Raw genomic sequence first — 19,322 nt, forward strand, 5'->3', positions numbered from 1 at the left:
CCGCACACGCTCACCGATCAACCGCACGGCAAACACCAAAAAGCGCAAGGCTACGTCACCCCGCCGCGCATGAGACGCCAGTACAGCGCCCCGGACCTGAAGAGCAGAGAAACGCCCGTCTGACGATGTCAGGAAACACTAGCCGTGTTGTTTTGATGGGTTAGTAAGTTAGTTAACACACATAGACTATCAGTAGAAAGAGTTTATTCTGGGCTAGACCCGCCCACTTCGGGACAGGAAGAGAGCGTCACTGGCTGCGTTTACATGCAAACAAAGAATCTGTTAGTCGTCGGATTGACTCCCAATGACATTTCGATCGGATTGAAAGAGGTTTATTCCTTTTCTAATCCGATGGAGAGAACATGTGAACACTTCAATTCAGTCCGACTGAAACACAGGTTGTGCATGTAAACGCAGCCAGTGTCGCAGCCGGAGCGTTAACTATAGCGATACAGTGTTCGTCAGCTGGTGGAGCTGCTAATATATATCGCTATGGTTATCGTTCATCGTGTCATCTTGAGTTTTGTGCACACTGACTGTTGCTCATCCAATCAGATTAGAGCGTGTGATTTTTGGAAGGCTCTCATGGTTTTTAAGTGCAATACGCATGTGTGCGCGGTCCGAGACTAGCTAGCACAAACTCTGCTAACGCACACGTCACCACTCAGCCTGTGTTCAGCATCACGTACCTCTCAGAAATGACCCTGCCCAGGATTGGTTGTGCATCAGATTTGCACTAGTTGTGGGCGTTTGTATGTTCAGCCTCAATGTGCCTTAATAACCTCAGAGATCACTGACCGAAAGGCCATGAGAGTGTGTGTGTGTGTGTGTGTGTGTGTGTGTGTGTGTGTGTGTGTGTGTGATCGGTTCTTGTTAATGATTGACACCAGAACAGCTCAAACACCTGAAGGATGTGTTCATATATATGCTGTTCAACACCAGCTTGCATCACTTTAACTCACACTACAGTTTTTCTGTTTTCTTCTTCTTCAGTTTTTCAATTAAATTTTTTAAGCCAAACTTACCATCTCTAGTGGACTAACTGAGCCAGATGATAACTGTTAAACAGCACACGGCTTCGTCGCATCACACTCGTCTGTCTGCAGCTTTAGGTCCACCGCATTTAGACGCGTACAGCTCAAATAATGAACATTAAACCAGAAACGACTTAACTGAAGAACAAACGTCTGGGAGACGAACCAGCCTAACGAGCTGATTCCCTGAGACGGTTCAGACTAGCGGAGAGAAGTGAGATGAGCAGCAGTGAGGAAGGCTATAGTGTGTAGGGCTGGAAGGAGTTTACACTCATGGCTGACAGCTGTCAATCACTGATGATGATGATGATGATGATGATGATGAAAGGGATGTTTAGAGTTCAAAGGTCACTGAAATGGACATGTGGAGTGAAAAGCAAGTCGTGTGAGTTTTAGAGTTTGTTTTTACAGGATTTTTAAAGTTGCGAGTGATCATGCTGATGACGGATGTTTTAAACTCCCTGGTTGAAGAGATATTGTATCTCAACGGGACCTTCCTGGGTAAATAAATAAAGAAAAGAAAAGAAACTCAATCGATGGCAGAAATATATATATTTTTTAATATTTGGAATATGATTCCTGTGCCTTCGGGCCACAGACTGTTGCTTAATCCGGTTTGACGCTATTTTGAGTGGCAGATTTGGAACAGTCCCACTTATGTGACGCTGCAGTGGAGATTCCCACTGGAGAGTGTTACTGGAGATTACCACTGTGGGATTGTCATTGAAGATCCCCAATAGAGATTCCCACTGGAGATTTCCAATAGAGATTCCCACTGGAGATTCTCACTGGAGAGTGTTACTGGAGATTCCCATTGGAGACTCCCAATAGAGATTCCCACTGGAGAGTGTTACTGGAGATTCCCACTGGAGATTCCCAATAGAGATTCTCACTCGAGATTCCCAATCGAGATTCCCACTGGAGATTCCCAATAGAGATTCCCAATAGAGATTCCCACTGGAGATTCTCACTGAAGAGTGTTACTGGAGATTCCCAATAAAGATTCCCACTGGAGATTCTCACTGGAGAGTGTTACTGGAGATTCCCACTGGAGATTCCCAATAGAGATTCCCACTGGAGATTCTCACTGGAGAGTGTTACTGGAGATTACACTGTGGGATTGTTATTGAAGAGTCCCACTGTAGATTCCCGTTAGAGATTCCCACTTGAGATTCCCGATAAAGATTCCCACTGTAGATTCCCGATAGAGATTCCCACTTGAGATTCCCGATAAAGATTCCCACTGTAGATTCCCGATAGAGATTCCCACTTGAGATTCCCGATAAAGATTCCCACTTGAGATTTCCACTGGATATATCCACTTTAGATTCCCACTTTAGATTCCCAATAGAGATTCCCACTGGAGATTCCCAATAGAGATTCCCACTGGAGATTCTCACTGAAGAGTGTTACTGGAGATTCCCATTAGAGATTCCCACTGGAGATTCCCACTGGAGAGTGTTACTGGAGATTACACTGTGGGATTGTCATTGAAGATTCCCACTGTAGATTCCCGTTTGACATTCCCACTTGAGATTCCCGATAAAGATTCCCACTGTAGATTCCCGATAGAGATTCCCACTTGAGATTCCCGATAAAGATTCCCACTGTAGATTCCCGATAGAGATTCCCACTTGAGATTTCCACTGGATATATCCACTTTAGATTCCCACTTTAGATTCCCTATAGATATTCACAATGGAGAGTGTTACTGGAGATTACCACTGTGGGATTGTCATTGCAGATTCCCACTGGAGATTCCCACTGGATACATCCACTTTAGATTCCCAATAGAGATTCCCCACTGTATCCCGTCAGAGCAAACCAGCCACGCGGGACTGTTCTGGAGTTCAGTGATGTCACAGGTGGGCGGGGTTATGCCAGATTACCTTTAGACATGACATCACCTTTAACCCTTCAGGACAATCTTCTGATTGTGTCGTGTGTGTTTTGATGATGATGATGTCTCTTATTTACACTCGCTGCCTGTTTACTGCCATAAAATGATGCTTGTTTAGTTTCATCATGCCTTCTTTGGTTTGATTATGATTTAATCGGTTAACATGTGTGTACAAACACACATGCGTTCTTCACTTGTGTGTTTTGTTTTTTGAGGTTGACATTCTGCTTCCGACTTGATGAACCTCGCGTGTGTCACTGGACACGAGCTGCCTCTTCTTCTGCTCTTCTTCTTCTGCTCTTCTTCTTCTGCTCTTCTTCTTCTGCTCTTCTTCTGCTCTTTCTTTCTGGATGTTGAGTTATTTTTTTGAGTTTTAAAAATGTCTGTTTAAAAACTGCAAAATATCATTAAAGGAAAATGTGTAAAAACAACATTGCTTCTGGTGTGTTTGTAGTCTGTACCTCTTCCATACGCACTGAAAGGCATCGGATAGAACAGATTAGGAACGCTTAAGTCATCGTCCTTCGCTCATCTGTCCCGTGAACTGCTGACTTAATGTTCAATAACTTTATTAATCAGAATATAAATGATTTAAGGATAATCTAGCCATTTTATTCTACTGTGCTTCTCACTCTGCCATTAGATCTAGCCAACTGTGTGTGTGTGTGTGTGTGTGTGTGTGTGTGTGTTCACATATAAGTGACCATAGAGAGAAGCATGTGATGATCTTGTGCTCAATCATGGATGATCTAAGGCTCATATTTGATGATCTGAAGAGTCTTTGTGCTACCCTGGTAATCCAGAGTTCTGGCGAGAGCACAAGTTGAGTTTGCTCAGCGAGTTACTTTGGTGTCGAGTAATGATGCTCATTAAATATGCCCCTCGATCTGAGCTGCACCAATCACATCGGGTTATCTGATATAGGCGGGCCAGAGGCGAGATGACGACAGCGCTGTGACGTCGAAGTCATTAGTAAACATTGCAAGATGGATGAACACCATTTGTTTGAAACGGCTTTGGCCGCTACAATGAAAGATTTAGACTTTGGGTGTTTCTCAAAACTAAGAATGCAAAGAATGGACTTGTGTTCTTGGGGAGAACGCTCTTGCTAGTTGTTCTTGGAGGAATGAACTCACAAGGTGACGAGCACACAGAACGCTGCTGACAGTTTGAGACGATGTGTTCTTGCTGGTATTGCGCAATAATACCCCCGCACAGACGCCGTCTGCAGTACCCAAACATAACGAGAATTATTGACTATAACAGCCAGGCTTTATCGCCCAAGCCTACCCTCAGCTCAAGGGATTACTCTACAACTGTACACTACAATCTAATGTATATTCATAACAATAAAGCAACGCTTATGGAGATTCTCACTTCCGAAATCGTTTGAGCACATTTTCGATTCGCCATAGATTTTCGTAAAAATGCCAATATTTTAAATCCACACAGCTGATTTCTCGCATCAAATGTTCTCAGAAGTGAATTTAGTGATGAAATAGCGTACGAAATTGTAGAAAAACGACTTACTGTATTGACCTGCCTCTCCTTCCTCGAATGCCGAAATGAATGCTGGGATATTTCTGCTGTCAAGTTCACACAGAGAATGTCTAATAGGAAGAGAATTGGCACTCTCTGGTTACTTCCGGTTTCTGGACTGGCTGCAGTAACACGTCTCTGTCCATGCGGCGGCGCTCACAGGACGAGTGCAGAATGAATGGAGGTCTATGGAGCTATACCTCTCAAAATCCACTTTTCTCAGGATATCATTTTTTGTCTATTAATTTGAATGCTGTATTCGAATGGAGATGCAAAGAAATTACACATTGCTGGGTGTTAAATTTTTTAGAGTCACTTATTTGCTTTAAAAAGTCTTTTAAAGTGTCAATGACGTCACACACATCGTACGACCAGAGATACTGCTTTACGGCAATCCTTCAGTTACTTTGGTGCTTTCGCACTCTGCACTTTCTTTTCTCTCGAGGCGTCGACAACACAGCTGACACAGGTAAACACACAACACAGCTGACACAGGTAAACACAACACAGCTGACACAGGTAAACACACAACACAGCTGACACAGGTAAACACACAACACAGCCGACACAGGTAAACACAACACAGCCGACACAGGTAAACACACAACACCGCTGACACAGGTAAACACACAACACAGCTGACACAGGTAAATACACAACACAGCTGACACAGGTAAACAAACAACACAGCTGACACAGGTAACTACACAACACAGCTGACACAGGTAAACACACAACACAGCCGACACACAACACAGCTGACACAGGTAAACACACAACACAGCCGACACAGGTAAACACACAACACAGCCGACACACAACACAGCCGACACAGGTAACTACACAACACAGCTGACACAGGTAAACACACAACACAGCCGACACACAACACAGCTGACACAGGTCAACACACAACACAGCCGACACACAACACAGCTGACACAGGTAAACACACAACACAGCCGACACACAACACAGCTGACACAGGTCAACACACAACACAGCCGACACACAACACAGCTGACACAGGTAAACACACAACACAGCCGACACAGGTAAATACACAACACAGCTGACACAGGTAAACACACAACACAGCTGACACAGGTAACTACACAACACAGCTGACACAGGTAAACACACAACACAGCCGACACACAACACAGCTGACACAGGTAAACACACAACACAACCGACACAGGTAAACACACAACACAGCCGACACACAACACAGACGACACAGGTAACTACACAACTCAGCTGACACAGGTAAACACACAACACAGCCGACACACAACACAGCTGACACAGGTCAACACAACACAGCTGACACAGGTAAACACACAACACAGCCGACACACAACACAGCTGACACAGGTAAACACAACACAGCTGACACAGGTCAACACAACACAGCTGACACAGGTAAACACACAACACAGCTGACACAGGTAAACACACAACACAGCTGACACAGGTAAACACAACACAGCTGACACAGGTAAACACACAACACAGCCGACACAGGTAAACACAGCCGACACAGGTAAACACAACACAGCTGACACAGGTAAACACAACACAGCTGACACAGGTAAACACACAACACAGCCGACACAGGTAAACACACAACACAGCCGACACAGGTAAACACAACACAGCCGACACAGGTAAACACACAACACCGCTGACACAGGTAAACACACAACACAGCTGACACAGGTAAATACACAACACAGCTGACACAGGTAAACAAACAACACAGCTGACACAGGTAAACACACAACACAGCCGACACACAACACAGCTGACACAGGTAAACACACAACACAGCCGACACAGGTAAACACACAACACAGCCGACACACAACACAGCCGACACAGGTAACTACACAACACAGCTGACACAGGTAAACACACAACACAGCCGACACACAACACAGCTGACACAGGTCAACACACAACACAGCCGACACACAACACAGCTGACACAGGTAAACACACAACACAGCCGACACACAACACAGCTGACACAGGTCAACACACAACACAGCCGACACACAACACAGCTGACACAGGTAAACACACAACACAGCCGACACAGGTAAACACACAACACAGCTGACACAGGTAAACACACAACACAGCTGACACAGGTAAATACACAACACAGCTGACACAGGTAAACACACAACACAGCTGACACAGGTAACTACACAACACAGCTGACACAGGTAAACACACAACACAGCCGACACACAACACAGCTGACACAGGTAAACACACAACACAACCGACACAGGTAAACACACAACACAGCCGACACACAACACAGACGACACAGGTAACTACACAACACAGCTGACACAGGTAAACACACAACACAGCCGACACACAACACAGCTGACACAGGTCAACACAACACAGCTGACACAGGTAAACACACAACACAGCCGACACACAACACAGCTGACACAGGTAAACACAACACAGCTGACACAGGTCAACACAACACAGCTGACACAGGTAAACACACAACACAGCTGACACAGGTAAACACACAACACAGCTGACACAGGTAAACACAACACAGCTGACACAGGTAAACACACAACACAGCCGACACAGGTAAACACAGCCGACACAGGTAAACACAACACAGCTGACACAGGTAAACACAACACAGCTGACACAGGTAACTACACAACACAGCTGACACAGGTAAACACAACACAGCCGACACACAACACAGCTGACACAGGTAAACACAACACAGCTGACACAGGTCAACACAACACAGCTGACACAGGTAAACACACAACACAGCTGACACAGGTAAACACACAACACAGCTGACACAGGTAAACACAACACAGCTGACACAGGTAAACACACAACACAGCCGACACAGGTAAACACAGCCGACACAGGTAAACACAACACAGCTGACACAGGTAAACACACAACACAGCTGACACAGGTAAACACACAACACAGCCGACACTGGGAAATACACATGCTGGAAGAGTTTTTGTTTTGTTGTTTTAAAAGACCATCAAGCGGTATCTCTGATCGTAATCAGTCCTTCACTGACCAATCAGCGTTCATTAGCAGAATGCTAGCGTGTTATGGGCAACAACAACTCAACCTGTAAGAAATCGAAAGGACATAAGCACTCGTTCATTCAACTTTCGACCTATAACCCATGTTGAACTTGCAAAACCTACAATCAAATCTGAGATTTCTCAGTGGCAATCGGGTGAAAGAGACAAATTTAGCCGTCTAGCTCCATAGACTCCCATTCAGTCTGCACTCGCCCGCGATCACCCCCAGTGGAACTCTGGTGGAACTACATCCACAATTCTGTACAATAGGACTTAATAGGAAGTGCCAAGGCTCTCCGTAGACGGGCTCTGGTTCACACAAGTTACATCCTCGGTAAAATGGGCGTGTCAAGAACACTTCCGGGATTTTTAACCGTTCTTGCCAAAATGCAAACTTGTGTATTGGGACAGTACTTGGGCAGCGACTGATGACGTTTCACAAGTCCACAAGAACACAAGTACAGACAAGAACGCATATTGAGAAACTGCCTTTTTATCTAAAAGAGGAACAGAAGACGGCGTATTTGCTGTTTTGCCGACCGGCTACGGTAAGAGTCTAATCTACCAGTTAGCTCCGCTGGTAGCTAAGCGATAACTTGTTGTGATTGGTCGTAGTGTTATCCAATTGCGTGCAGGGAGATTTTCAAATGCATGCTTGGAGCCGCCCCTCGAGCTGGCCGAGCTTCATTAGTCGACGCCAGACCATTAATCTTTCAGATTTAGGCCTGGATTTCCAGGCTATCTTTGTGCTGCTTTCATATGAGAAAACCTCTGGTAAACTTGGTGTAGTTTAAGATGCACAATACCAGTGTATAGGAAATGCATTGACTCCACCTTGACTGGATTATATGGAAATCTGTATTTAAGGTTTTAAGTTTTAAGTTGCTCTGCAGACAGACTCGACTTTGTAATAAAGTCATCATCAAAATCTCAAGACTCTGAAGTGGATGTTTTGCAGTTTATGTTAGTTTTAAAGATGAACGAGAGTCTGACGGGGTTGGAACAACATGAGGGCGAGTAATTACTGACAGAGTTTTCATCTTTGGGTGAACTAACCCTATAAGGCCATCTCACATGTACGAATGGATTCTCCGTGGTGGTGGCGGTGAGGTGTCCTGCAGTCGTCTTAGCATCTGATCGTTTCTGAATTTAAGTTTATGTTCATTAACCAAGGATCCAATCACAGAGTGGCACATCTGTTCACACCAGAAGTTTTATCATTATTGCTGTTGGTTGAAAACTGGTGTTTTTTATGTGCAATCCAGCTTAAAACACTACAAAATATGAAGCAATATCCAAGACCGCACTGACATCAACACTGAACGAGCGTCTACATCATTCTGCAATGAGTTTCCCGTGGGCAGTGCTCATATTTTCTGATGCATTTTCCAATAGCTTTAGATTTCAGATGTTACAGTTTTTGTACACAAGCAAAACTAAAAGACCAGGGGTTGATGTGAAAAACTCATTGTGTGCAAAAGTGCTGATATATAGAGAGGCTTGTGGTTTGTGTCTGTCGCTGAGGAAGAGAGATAGAGCTGAATCCAGCAGAGGATATAACGCTCTCCATGAGACGAGAGGAAGCTTCACACGGACGCCAGCGCTCAGAGGTACTGACACATGCATCATTTATTCTCTTATTATTATTTATTCTCAATTTGTGTGGTGCAATAGTGAGAGTAAACAATGGTACTGTTATGCACTTATATTTGAGTATCTCACAAAGATGTCAGTTGTATTTTGCATAAAATACATGAAGCCTATTTATTGACATTATTCTCAAGAACATTCAAGTACTAATTCTCATTCTGTGGGAAAGAAAATCCTCCTGTCATGATATGTGTTTAAAAGTTTACTTCACTAATGTCAGAATCAGAATCAGAATCAGAAAGAGCTTTATTGCCAAGTGTGCTTGCACCCACAAGGAATTTTTCTTGGTACTGAAGCTTCCAGTGCACATATACAAATACAAATACAACAAGAAACATAGTAATACAAATTCTAAGAATAAAATATATAAAAAAATAAAATAAAATAGTATAAAAAGTAAAAAAAAGGGGTCACAGTTGGGTTTAGTCTGAATAAACATTTACAGATTATGAACATATTTACAGTATTTTGAGAAGTATGAATAATATAAATATAAATATCACCTGAGTTAGAGAATATTACACTAGACAGTGGGAGTCTAGTGCATGTTACAGATTATGAACATATTTACAGTATTTTGAGTAGTATGAATAATATAAATATAAATATCACCTGACTTAGAGAATATTGCACTAGACAGTGGGAGTATTGCACTTACAGGCATATGCATTGGGGGGCATGTTAAGTGTTCAGAAGGGAAATGGCCTGTGGAAAGAAACTGTTCCTGTGCCTGGATGTTCTTGTGGCCAGTGATCTGTGTCGCCGTCCTGACGGTAACAGTTCAAACAGGGGGTGTCCAGGGTGAGTGGAGTCTGTGATGATTTTACCTGCTCTCTTCCTCACTCTGGAAGAGTACAGGTCCTGGAGGGTTGGCAGGGGGGCACCAATAATCCTCTCTGCTGTCCGGACTGTCCGTTGTAGTCTCCTGATGTCCGATTTGGTAGCTGAACCAAACCAGACAGTGATGGAAGTGCTTAAAACAGACTCAATGACAGCTGAGTAGAACTGGATCAGCAGCTCCTGTGGCAGATTGAACTTCTTCAGCTGGCGAAGGAAGTACAGTCTCTGCTGGGCCTTTTTCACAATGGAGTCAATGTGATTTGCCCACTTCAGGTCCTGAGAGATGGTAGAGCCCAGGAACCTGAATGACTCCACTGCTTCCACAGTGCTGTTCATGATGGTGAGAGGGGGGAGTGCTGGGGATTTTCTCCTGAAATCCACAATCATCTCCACTGTTTTGAGCGTGTTCAGCTCAAGGTTGTTATAGCTGCACCAGACAGCCAGCTGTTCAACCCCCAGTCTGTAAGCAGACTCGTCACCATTTTGGATGAGACCGATGACGGTGGTGTCGTCTGCAAATTTCAGGAGCTTGACAGAGGGGTCTTTAGAAGTGCAGTCATTAGTGTACAGGGAGAAGAGCAGTGGGGAGAGAACGCACCCTTGGGGGGCGCCAGTGCTGATGGTGAGGGTCCTGGATGTGAGCTTCCCCAGTCTCACTCGCTGCTGCCGGTCCGTCAGGAAGCTGGAGATCCACTGACAGATTGAGGATGGCATGGAGAGCTGAGTCAGTTTGGCTGTGAGAAGATCAGGGATGATGGTATTGAAGGCCGAACTGAAGTCCACAAATAAGATCCGTGCATAAGTCCCAGGTCTGTCAAGATGTTGCAGGATATAGTGCAGTCCCATGTTGACTGCATCATCCACAGACCTGTTTGCTCTGTAAGCAAACTGAAAGGGATCCAGAAGGGGTCCAGTGATGTCCTTCAGATAGGCCAACACCAGTCTTTCAAACGACTTCATGACCACAGATGTGAGAGCGACAGGTCTGTAGTCATTAAGTCCAGTGATTTTAGGTTTTTTGGGAACCGGAATGATAGTGGAGCGTTTGAAGCAGCAGGGAACTTCACACTGCTCCAATGATCTGTTGAAGATCTGCGTGAAGACTGGGGCCAGTTGGTCAGCGCAGGCTTTTAGACAAGCAGATGAGATGCCGTCTGGGCCTGAAGCTTTCCTAGTCTTCTGTTTTTTGAAGACTCGGCTCACGTCCTCCACACAGACCTTAAGCTCAGGTTGGATGGCAGAAGGGGGGAGGAGAGGGGTTGCAGGAGGTGATGGTGGATGTGGATGTACACTATGATTCAAAAGTTTGGATAATTTTGACGAGTCTCTTCTGCTCACCAAGACTGCGTTCATTTGATCAGAAATACAGTAAAAACAGTGAAATATTATTACAATGTAAATCATCTGTTTTCTATGTGAATAATAATAATAATAATACATTTTATTTATAATGCGCCTTTCACATACTCATACATAACAAAATAATCAAACAATCAAACAAACTTTGCAGTAAAAAATCAGTATCATAAATACACAATTTATAAATTAAAAGCTTGACTAAAAAGATGTGTCTTAAGAAGTCTCTTAAAACAATCCACAGAATCAGCGTCCCTGATAGACGCAGGTAATGTATTCCATAGCTTTGGCGCATTATATATATGAATATATAGTAAAGTGTAATTTATTCCTGTGATCAAAGCTGAATGTTCAGCATCATTACTCCAGTCTTCAGTGTCACATGATCCTTCACAAATCATTCTAATATGATGATTTGATGATCAAGAAATATTTATGATTATTATCAGTGTTGAAAACAGTTCATATGTTTGTCATATATATTTCAGGATTATTTGATGAATAGAAAGTTCAAAAGAGCCGCATTTATTTTAGAATCTTTAATAAGCGTCTTTACTGTCACTTTTAATTCATAATACACCCTTGATTAATAGAAATGTTTGGTTCCACTTTATTTCAATAGTCCACTTTAGACATTCAACTGACTATATGTAACTTTGCAACCACATGTCAACTAACTGTCATGAGAGTATTAGTAGACTGTTAGGTCAGGGTTCGGGTTAGTAGAATAAGTTGACTTGTAGTTGCCAAGTTACTTATAGTCAGTAGAATGTGTAAGAATTGAGAAATTCTAGGAGATCATTTGCCAGGAGACCACCTTCCTCTGTGTGCCAGTTATCCCTAAACTCTTAAAAACCTTATTACCTTTTGTTTGACTTATTTGGGAATGAGACATTTGTACCAGTCGCACTGAGACATTTCAAATGATACTAAATATGTATAATCCTCAATGTTAATCATTCACATTAAACCATATATTCTTGGGTGAGTTTTTGGTGATCTCAGCATGAGGGGTGAGGGAAAGAGATGTAGATTAGGATGACTCGGGGGTGAGACTTTCCTCTTGATAGTGCACGAGGGGGAGTTAAAATGTTCATTTCCAGAGATGTCCTTTTGTCCTCTCAGGGTCTGGTCGCTCTTCAACCAGACTGTCCGGCATCTCCTAATTTCTCAATTCTTACAAATGTCTGTTGGGGAGCATCAGAATAAAGTGTTATCAGATATTAAGCAGACAGTCTACTGATCCTCTAATGGCTGCTAGTTGACATGTAGCTGCAGAGTTACTTATAGTTAGTAGAATGTCTAAAGTGGACTATATAATATATCAAAATAAAGTGCTACCGAAATGTTTATTTCTTACTGACCCCAAACATTTGAACAGTAGTGTACTTCACATAAAAATAAAATAAAGATGACAAATGTTACATTAATGAGAGTTTGGGGAGAAAATAATGTCACTGAACAAATAGCGTCTTTATTTTCTTTTGTTTTGTGAGACTGTATTATATGTTGGCACAGCTGTGCTTAAAACGGCCTTGTTTTCTTCCAGTTGTCATAATGCGACGCTTCGTCTTCCTCATGATGCAGTGCTGCGTCGTCACGAGCGTCAGCTGTCCGGTGGACAAGAACCAGGACCACCGGACCCGCGTGAGCTGCGTGAACCAGAGCCTGACCACTGTTCCTGACGGGATCAAGCCCGACACGCAGGTTCTGGTTCTCACTGGAAACCACTTCAGTTCTCTGTCCTGGTCCTCGTATTCTGGATTCACGCAGCTGCACGAGCTGGACCTCAGCCACAATCTCATCACCACGCTGGAGCCGCCAGGTACACCCAAGCACTGCAGTCTCAGAGAGTCTCAGAGAGAGTCTTAAGAGTCTCAGAGAGAGTCTCAAGAGAAAGAGTCTTAAGAGTCTCAGAGAGAGTCTCAAGAGAAAGAGTCTTAAGAGTCTCAGAGAGAGTCTCAGAGAGAGTCTTAAGAGTCTCAGAGAGAGTCTCAAGAGAAAGAGTCTCAGAGAGAGTCTCAGAGAGAGTCTTAAGAGTCTCAGAGAGAGTCTCAGAGAGAGTCTTAAGAGTCTCAGAGAGAGTCTCAAGAGAAAGAGTCTTAAGAGTCTCAGAGAGTCTCAAGAGAAAGAGTCTTAAGAGTCTCAGAGAGAGTCTCAAGAGAAAGAGTCTTAAGCGTCTCGGAGAGAGTCTCGGAGAGAGTCTCAGAGAGAGTCTCAGAGAGAGTCTTACGAAAAAGAAGTATACTTAAAGTAAATTTTATGAAGCATACTTAAGTAATGTTCAAGTATATTTTTAAGTATACATTATGTAGTAAGTACTACATAATGTAAGTACTGTCATATGTACTAGCAGTAAACGTATAAGTGTACTATTTTAATACCGCTTGGAACTAAATTGTCCCACTTTTAGTATATAAAAGTATATGTTTAAGTGTACTATAAGTGTAACAGTAGTAAACTTTAAGTGCACAACTAGTTCATAATTACGTTTTCCTGTAGCTCAGTGGTAAGAGCATTGCGTTAACAATGCAAGGTTGTGGGTTCGATCCCAGGGGATTGCACATACCTATGTATAAATGTATAGGATAACGCAATGTAAGTCACTTTGGATAAAAGCGTCTGCCAAATGCATAAATGTAAATGTTTCATTTGTACTGCAAGTGAACTCATGGGTATACTAGTAGTTCACTATTTTAATACTTTTAGCAACTTTGAAGTATGCTCTCAGTAAACTACTAGTTTAGTAGTTTTATACTGCAAGTTTTCTTTAAAGCTACACTGTGTGATATTTTCCCCCATCTAGCGGTGAAATTGTAAATGACTACCCAGTGAATATTAGTTTCTGTTCCTTTCAATTTCGAGGGTGTTTTAACTCCTACGGTGGCCGTATTATTCCAAGATTAACATGGCTTTCAGTTCGACTTCGTCCAATTGCGCCTTTAAAACTATCACCTGTGATCCGTCGCAGCACAGATTTATGTTACAAGGTAAACAATACTTTTTCACCAATTGACGTGAGGAAAAGTAACGCAAGTTATACTAGAGGTCGTTCTGGCGTTATGCACAACCATGCTATGGTTAGACAAGCAACTATAAAACTTCGAATTTACACAAATAGGCTGAATTACCTGTCGAGAAGAAAGCAGGCAACCTCGGCGTCCGTTTTAAAATCTTTGCTCCTCATGAACTCTTTCCATCTGGGAAAAGTTACTCCAGTATTGACTTTGGTCTTGCTGATTTGCCTGTCGCGTTGACGTTTTAATTCTCTCTTTCGCTTCCTTGGCGACTCTGTTACATGTCCTCGAGAACAGGCGTGATCCTCCATCAGCAATCTTTCAAATCTGCCGACAGTCGCGAGTAATCTCCCCCTCGCATTCGTCTCTGTGTCACTGAGTGTAAAGCGCGAAAGGCGAAGCTTGAATTTACAGGTATGTCCCTCTTTGGCTAATGTAGTTTCAAGATGGAGGGGCAACATGGCGACCGGCATTCGAACCCCTCACCCGTATGTACTTTCAATGGCAGATTATAAACTTACGAGAATACTTTATTACTTGAAAGAAGTAAATATACATTAATGAGCACATATATTTTTGAAAGAACTAAGTGTTTTTTTGCTAAGAATCAACTTAAAAAATTACACAGTGTAGCTTTAAGTGAACTTAACATTATACTTATAGTTTACTATTTATATATAATTATTGCACTTGCAGTAGGCCTATACTAGCCTACAATGTTCAAATGTTATTTTTTTATACTTGGAAAAATACTTTTAACTGTACTTTAATTTAAAAAAACATTTTATTAGCTTCATGCATCCTTTTTATCAACACTTGAATGTCGGCAAGTTTCATAAATAAAGGCAACATTTTAAACTAAAATGATGAGAAAATCACATTTTTGTCAAAGACTACGCCTTGATCAGATTCAGAACGATGATCAAACACAGATGGTGTAGATCGAGTCCAACACCCCAAAGCTTCATTTCATTTGGTAACATTAAGCAGTTTTGATTTACAAGCTGTTTAATGTTTGATGATCACGTTATTTTACATTTGAGTGAGCAATCTTCTATCACTTGTTTCAGCTTCTTCTTCTCAAGTGTTTTGACCCGGAGATTCTGTACTAGAAGATGTCATATAGCGCCCCCTACTGTATTACAGTGGAAACATGTAGGCCTATAGCTGGAAAATTCCGTCAATGGTGGGAAAAAGTTGAATTAAAGTAAATTCCTATACACTACCTATGGACTAGCATTCAGATACGCAGAATTAGAAACATTTCGGTTTTATATCAATATTTTCAAACAATGTAAGTTTCATAAGACTGTATATGAAAAAAGTATATTTAATAGGCTACTCGATCAAAAGAGTTAACACAATTACAAGCTAAGTATACTTTGAATAATTAAACTTTTAAGTATATCTCGATCAAAAGATAGAGTACAAGTACAGGCCAAATATTCTTGGACTTTTCTCTCAGTATAAGTCAAGTAAGTTTATTTTTATTAAGTATATTTCTGAGAAGTACATAAAGTATATTTTTGAGAAGTATATAAAATGTAGACTGAAAGTATGCTTTCTTCTTTTTAGTTGAAAAGAAGTATACTAATAGAACACTTGAATAAACTTCTTTTTTGTAAGGGAATTATTATCGCTGTGTACAAGATCAGGTTCAGTTCCATGCTTATTTTATTTACTCTATAAGCTATTCCACCCGAAAGCTTGTTAGTTTATAAGACAGTGTGTAATATTATGTTTTTTTTTTTTAAAGTATTTAATAAGCTAGTCAATCAAAATAGTAAACACAAGTACAAGCCAAGAATACTTAGAATACTTCATTATACCTTTAAGTATATCTCGATCAACGAGTATAGGCCAAATATACTTAGACTTTTCTCTCAGTATAAGTCAAGTATACTTAAGTGGAATTTGAAGTATATTTCTGAGAAGTACATAAAAAGTAGACTGAAAGTATACTTTCTTATTTTTAGTTTAAAAGAAGTATACTAATAGCAGACTTGAATAAACTTCTTTTTCGTAAGGGGAGTCTCAGAGAGAGTCTCAAGAACTGCAAAAGATCTCAACTCAAACTGTGTGTCTCTTTCAGGTCCAGTGCTGGAGAACCTGAGCGTGTTGCGTTTGTCTGGTAACAGGTTAACTGGTTTGGGAGGACTGGTGTTCCGCTGCGCTCCCAACCTGATGGAGATCTTCTTGGATGCCAACCAGATTCGTTCCCTTCACGACGCCACCTTCAGCAAACTCCCACGTCTGGAGGTCATCAATCTCTCTCAGAATAAGCTTCCCGCCCTGCCGGCTCGCCTCCTGGAGCGAGTGTCTTCCAGAAGCCTGAAGACATTTGATTTGGAGAATAACAGTGTTTCGCTGATGCCCGATAGTTTCTTCTCATCTAAACCCGAGTTACCGTACGTTTTCCTGTCCTATAATCCCTGGATCTGCAGCTGTGCTGTAGGTTATCTCCACAGCTACCTGAACGACCAGGAGCACAACGTATACATGCATGAAGCACCGAACGGCATCGTTCCCGCCGCCGACAGCGTTGTGTGTTCTGGACCGCCTCACCTATTCCAACGGCCCATCATTGAACTGGAGGAGAATGACTTCTGCCCTCCAGATCCACCTCTCCACCCCGTCGGAGACTGGGATTTCAAACCCACCTCTACTATAATCTCAGTTAAACCAAATTCCAGCCCTCAAACCCCGAATGCTCCACACGACACCACCGTCATCACCCTCCTGCCCGCTTCCACCAAATCCTGGACCCCCACTTGGTCCTGGGTCAGAGCTGAGTCCTGGAGTAAAACAAGGTCTGAATTCTGGACCACGTGGGAGCTTTTTAGCTCGAATCCAACGACTGGGCCAGAGATTCTCAATCCAGACACCACCGAATCACTCGCCTACACAACACAATCAAACACCAGGATTACTGAACCGTACCAACCCACAACTTCTGAACCGCCAACCACTGGACCCATTACTGCCGGATCCCAAGGTCAAAGTACCATAGAATCCTCTAGATCAACGGTCACGGTCCAGACCGAACCACCAACCACTGGACCCATTACTGCCGGATCCCAAGGTCAAAGTACCATAGAATCCTCTAGAACAACGGTCACGGTCCAGACCGAACCGCCAACCACTGAACGGATCATTCCCCCAACAGATCCGCCCACTAGTGTCGGTCCGCACTGGGCAGATGCTCGTGAGGCGGGTGGACGGATCCTGCCGTGGTGCTGGTGGTTATTTGCCGGCTTTGTGTTGTTGTGTTTGCTCTCGGCTCTCACGTCATGCTTTCTGTGTGTTTGGCTCTTGAGGAACTACCTCACCGTCAGCCGCTGGCTCAAGCATCATGCTTGCTTACCTCACTCGGGCAGCGACGGGGTCGTCCTCCAGGCGTACAGACACACTGAACACACACAGCGAAGGGAGGATGAAGGCGAGAGCGTGAGCTTTCTACCCCTGAAACATCTCAGAGACGTTCAAGCCGTGTTCCGGAGCGTCCTCTTCATCAACCCGCCAGAAGAGCAGAAGCACGACACCAAAGGGAGAGATGCTTCTGCCAAAATAGAGCTGGTTTCTGTAGCAGGCGGAGCGAGAGATAAGGAGCGGGAGCCGGCGATGAGCGGGGAAGTGTTCAGGAAGACCTTGCACAGGGTGATTAGCCGAGAAGAGGAAGCAGATGGAAGGAGAGAGGGATGGAGAGAGGAAGAGGAGGCAGATGGAAGGAGAGAGGGATGGAGAGAGGGAGAGTGTGTGCGGAGTGGAGAGGGATCGACCGCTCGCTATAGCCTGATCCTGAGGCAGGAGAGAGGAACACAGCGAGAGATGCAGTGGGTGGTCGGGGAATGGGAACTGGGGGATGAGGGCGTGGCCTATCAGAGGTCCTGATCTCTGATTGGCCAGCCCTCCACTGTCGCTCAGGAGTGAACCGTCATTGGATACAAATTTGGTTTCGTCGGTTAACTCTGTTGATTTCAAGCCAAATGTTTCACAATTCATATTGTTTTAATGCAGCAACAGAAAAATAAAGTTGAGACATTATTTTACTGCTAGATGTGTGTTCTTGTTTTAACTGTAAACTCACTTAATTTTGGTTATTATTACAGAAAGCAAGACTTCATATCTTCAGTCATGTTGCTTCTCCAGTAAATGTATCTGAATTTAAGAATGCTTTGTATTTTTTTCTTTTTTCCCAGTACTAATATCTGAGGAAGAACTTTGTTTTGCAGCATAGAAACATTTTTCCAGATGACTTCCTCCAGTTCATGTCCAGGAGCTTCACACGCTTGATGACTTTTTAATGTAAAATTCCACAAAAATAGCTGAGATTATTAGTGCTAGTTAAAAAATGAAGACTGTTAACTAAACAGAGAAACTAGCCTGTTATTAGTATCTCACTTGAGCTGGTATTTGAACCCCCTTTAAATCTCCATTTATTTATTTTTTTGTTTATTGAAAGAAAAATGCAGTTTCAGCATTCTGTTATAATGTATGTTATAATATAGTGTTTTTAGGACATCTTTAGACCAATTCCCAGTTTGATATAAAGGTCTGGAATACTTTCCCACCTTTATACAGTCAGACCAAGATTTATACCGACATCTTCAACATTTCTCACATTATCACAGTTTATTCGCTATAGTTTAGAAAATGGTAATAAAATATGAGCAGAACTCAGTTGATATTTGACTGGTTTTGTCCGTCCTTCTGTTAGACTGTCTCACACATGAATTATGTTGAATATCTGTCAGCTGTTAAATTTAACTACACAATTAGATAATACCAGTTTAGCTCAACCAATCACCAAGCAATGCTTCATTTTGTTCAGTCTGTGTGTTAAAAGAGCATTAGCAATTAAAGACAAAACACTTCAGCAGAA

The 19,322-nt window shown here is 42.7% G+C and overlaps 2 protein-coding genes and 1 long non-coding RNA gene across 3 annotated transcripts in view; 2 read left to right on the forward strand and 1 right to left on the reverse strand.

The window, feature by feature from the left end:
* The window catches only part of LOC309481073 (kinesin-like protein KIF1C), a 52,429-nt gene extending 50,843 nt beyond the window's left edge, over window positions 1-1,586 (forward strand). The window contains exon 24 of the mRNA XM_082145821.1: window positions 1-1,586. This exon is cut by the window's left edge and continues 708 nt beyond it. Coding sequence (XP_082001947.1) covers window positions 1-123 — 123 coding nt within the window. The 3' untranslated portion in view covers window positions 124-1,586.
* LOC309481177 lies at window positions 214-5,147 on the reverse strand. Its single transcript, XR_014199935.1, has 2 exons — window positions 2,510-5,147; window positions 214-2,146 (listed from the first exon to the last, which is right to left on the reverse strand). It is a non-coding gene; the product is annotated as an uncharacterized lncRNA (long non-coding RNA).
* A 2,954-nt stretch (window positions 5,148-8,101) lies between these two features.
* On the forward strand, window positions 8,102-18,484 carry gp1ba (glycoprotein Ib platelet subunit alpha). Its single transcript, XM_082145863.1, has 3 exons — window positions 8,102-9,187; window positions 12,973-13,248; window positions 16,533-18,484. The coding sequence occupies exons 1-3, from the start codon at window positions 8,923-8,925 to the stop codon at window positions 18,329-18,331; spliced, it is 2,340 nt and encodes a 779-aa protein (XP_082001989.1). The 5' UTR covers window positions 8,102-8,922; the 3' UTR covers window positions 18,332-18,484.
* The last annotated feature ends 838 nt before the right edge of the window (window positions 18,485-19,322 follow it).

This window comes from Leuciscus leuciscus, assembly GCF_965113295.1.
Source record: "Leuciscus leuciscus genome assembly, chromosome: 18".
In the NCBI taxonomy this organism is placed as follows: domain Eukaryota; kingdom Metazoa; phylum Chordata; class Actinopteri; order Cypriniformes; family Leuciscidae; genus Leuciscus; species Leuciscus leuciscus.

Excerpts from the sequence above, each read along its gene's own strand:
- gp1ba (XM_082145863.1), top strand. The coding sequence starts at position 8,923 with ATGAGTTTCCCGTGGGCAGTGCTCATATTTTCTGATGCATTTTCCAAT. Across the intron at positions 9,188-12,972 it reads ACGGACGCCAGCGCTCAGAG|TTGTCATAATGCGACGCTTC; the intron begins GTACTGACACAT and ends GTTTTCTTCCAG. Across the intron at positions 13,249-16,532 it reads CACCACGCTGGAGCCGCCAG|GTCCAGTGCTGGAGAACCTG; the intron begins GTACACCCAAGC and ends TGTCTCTTTCAG.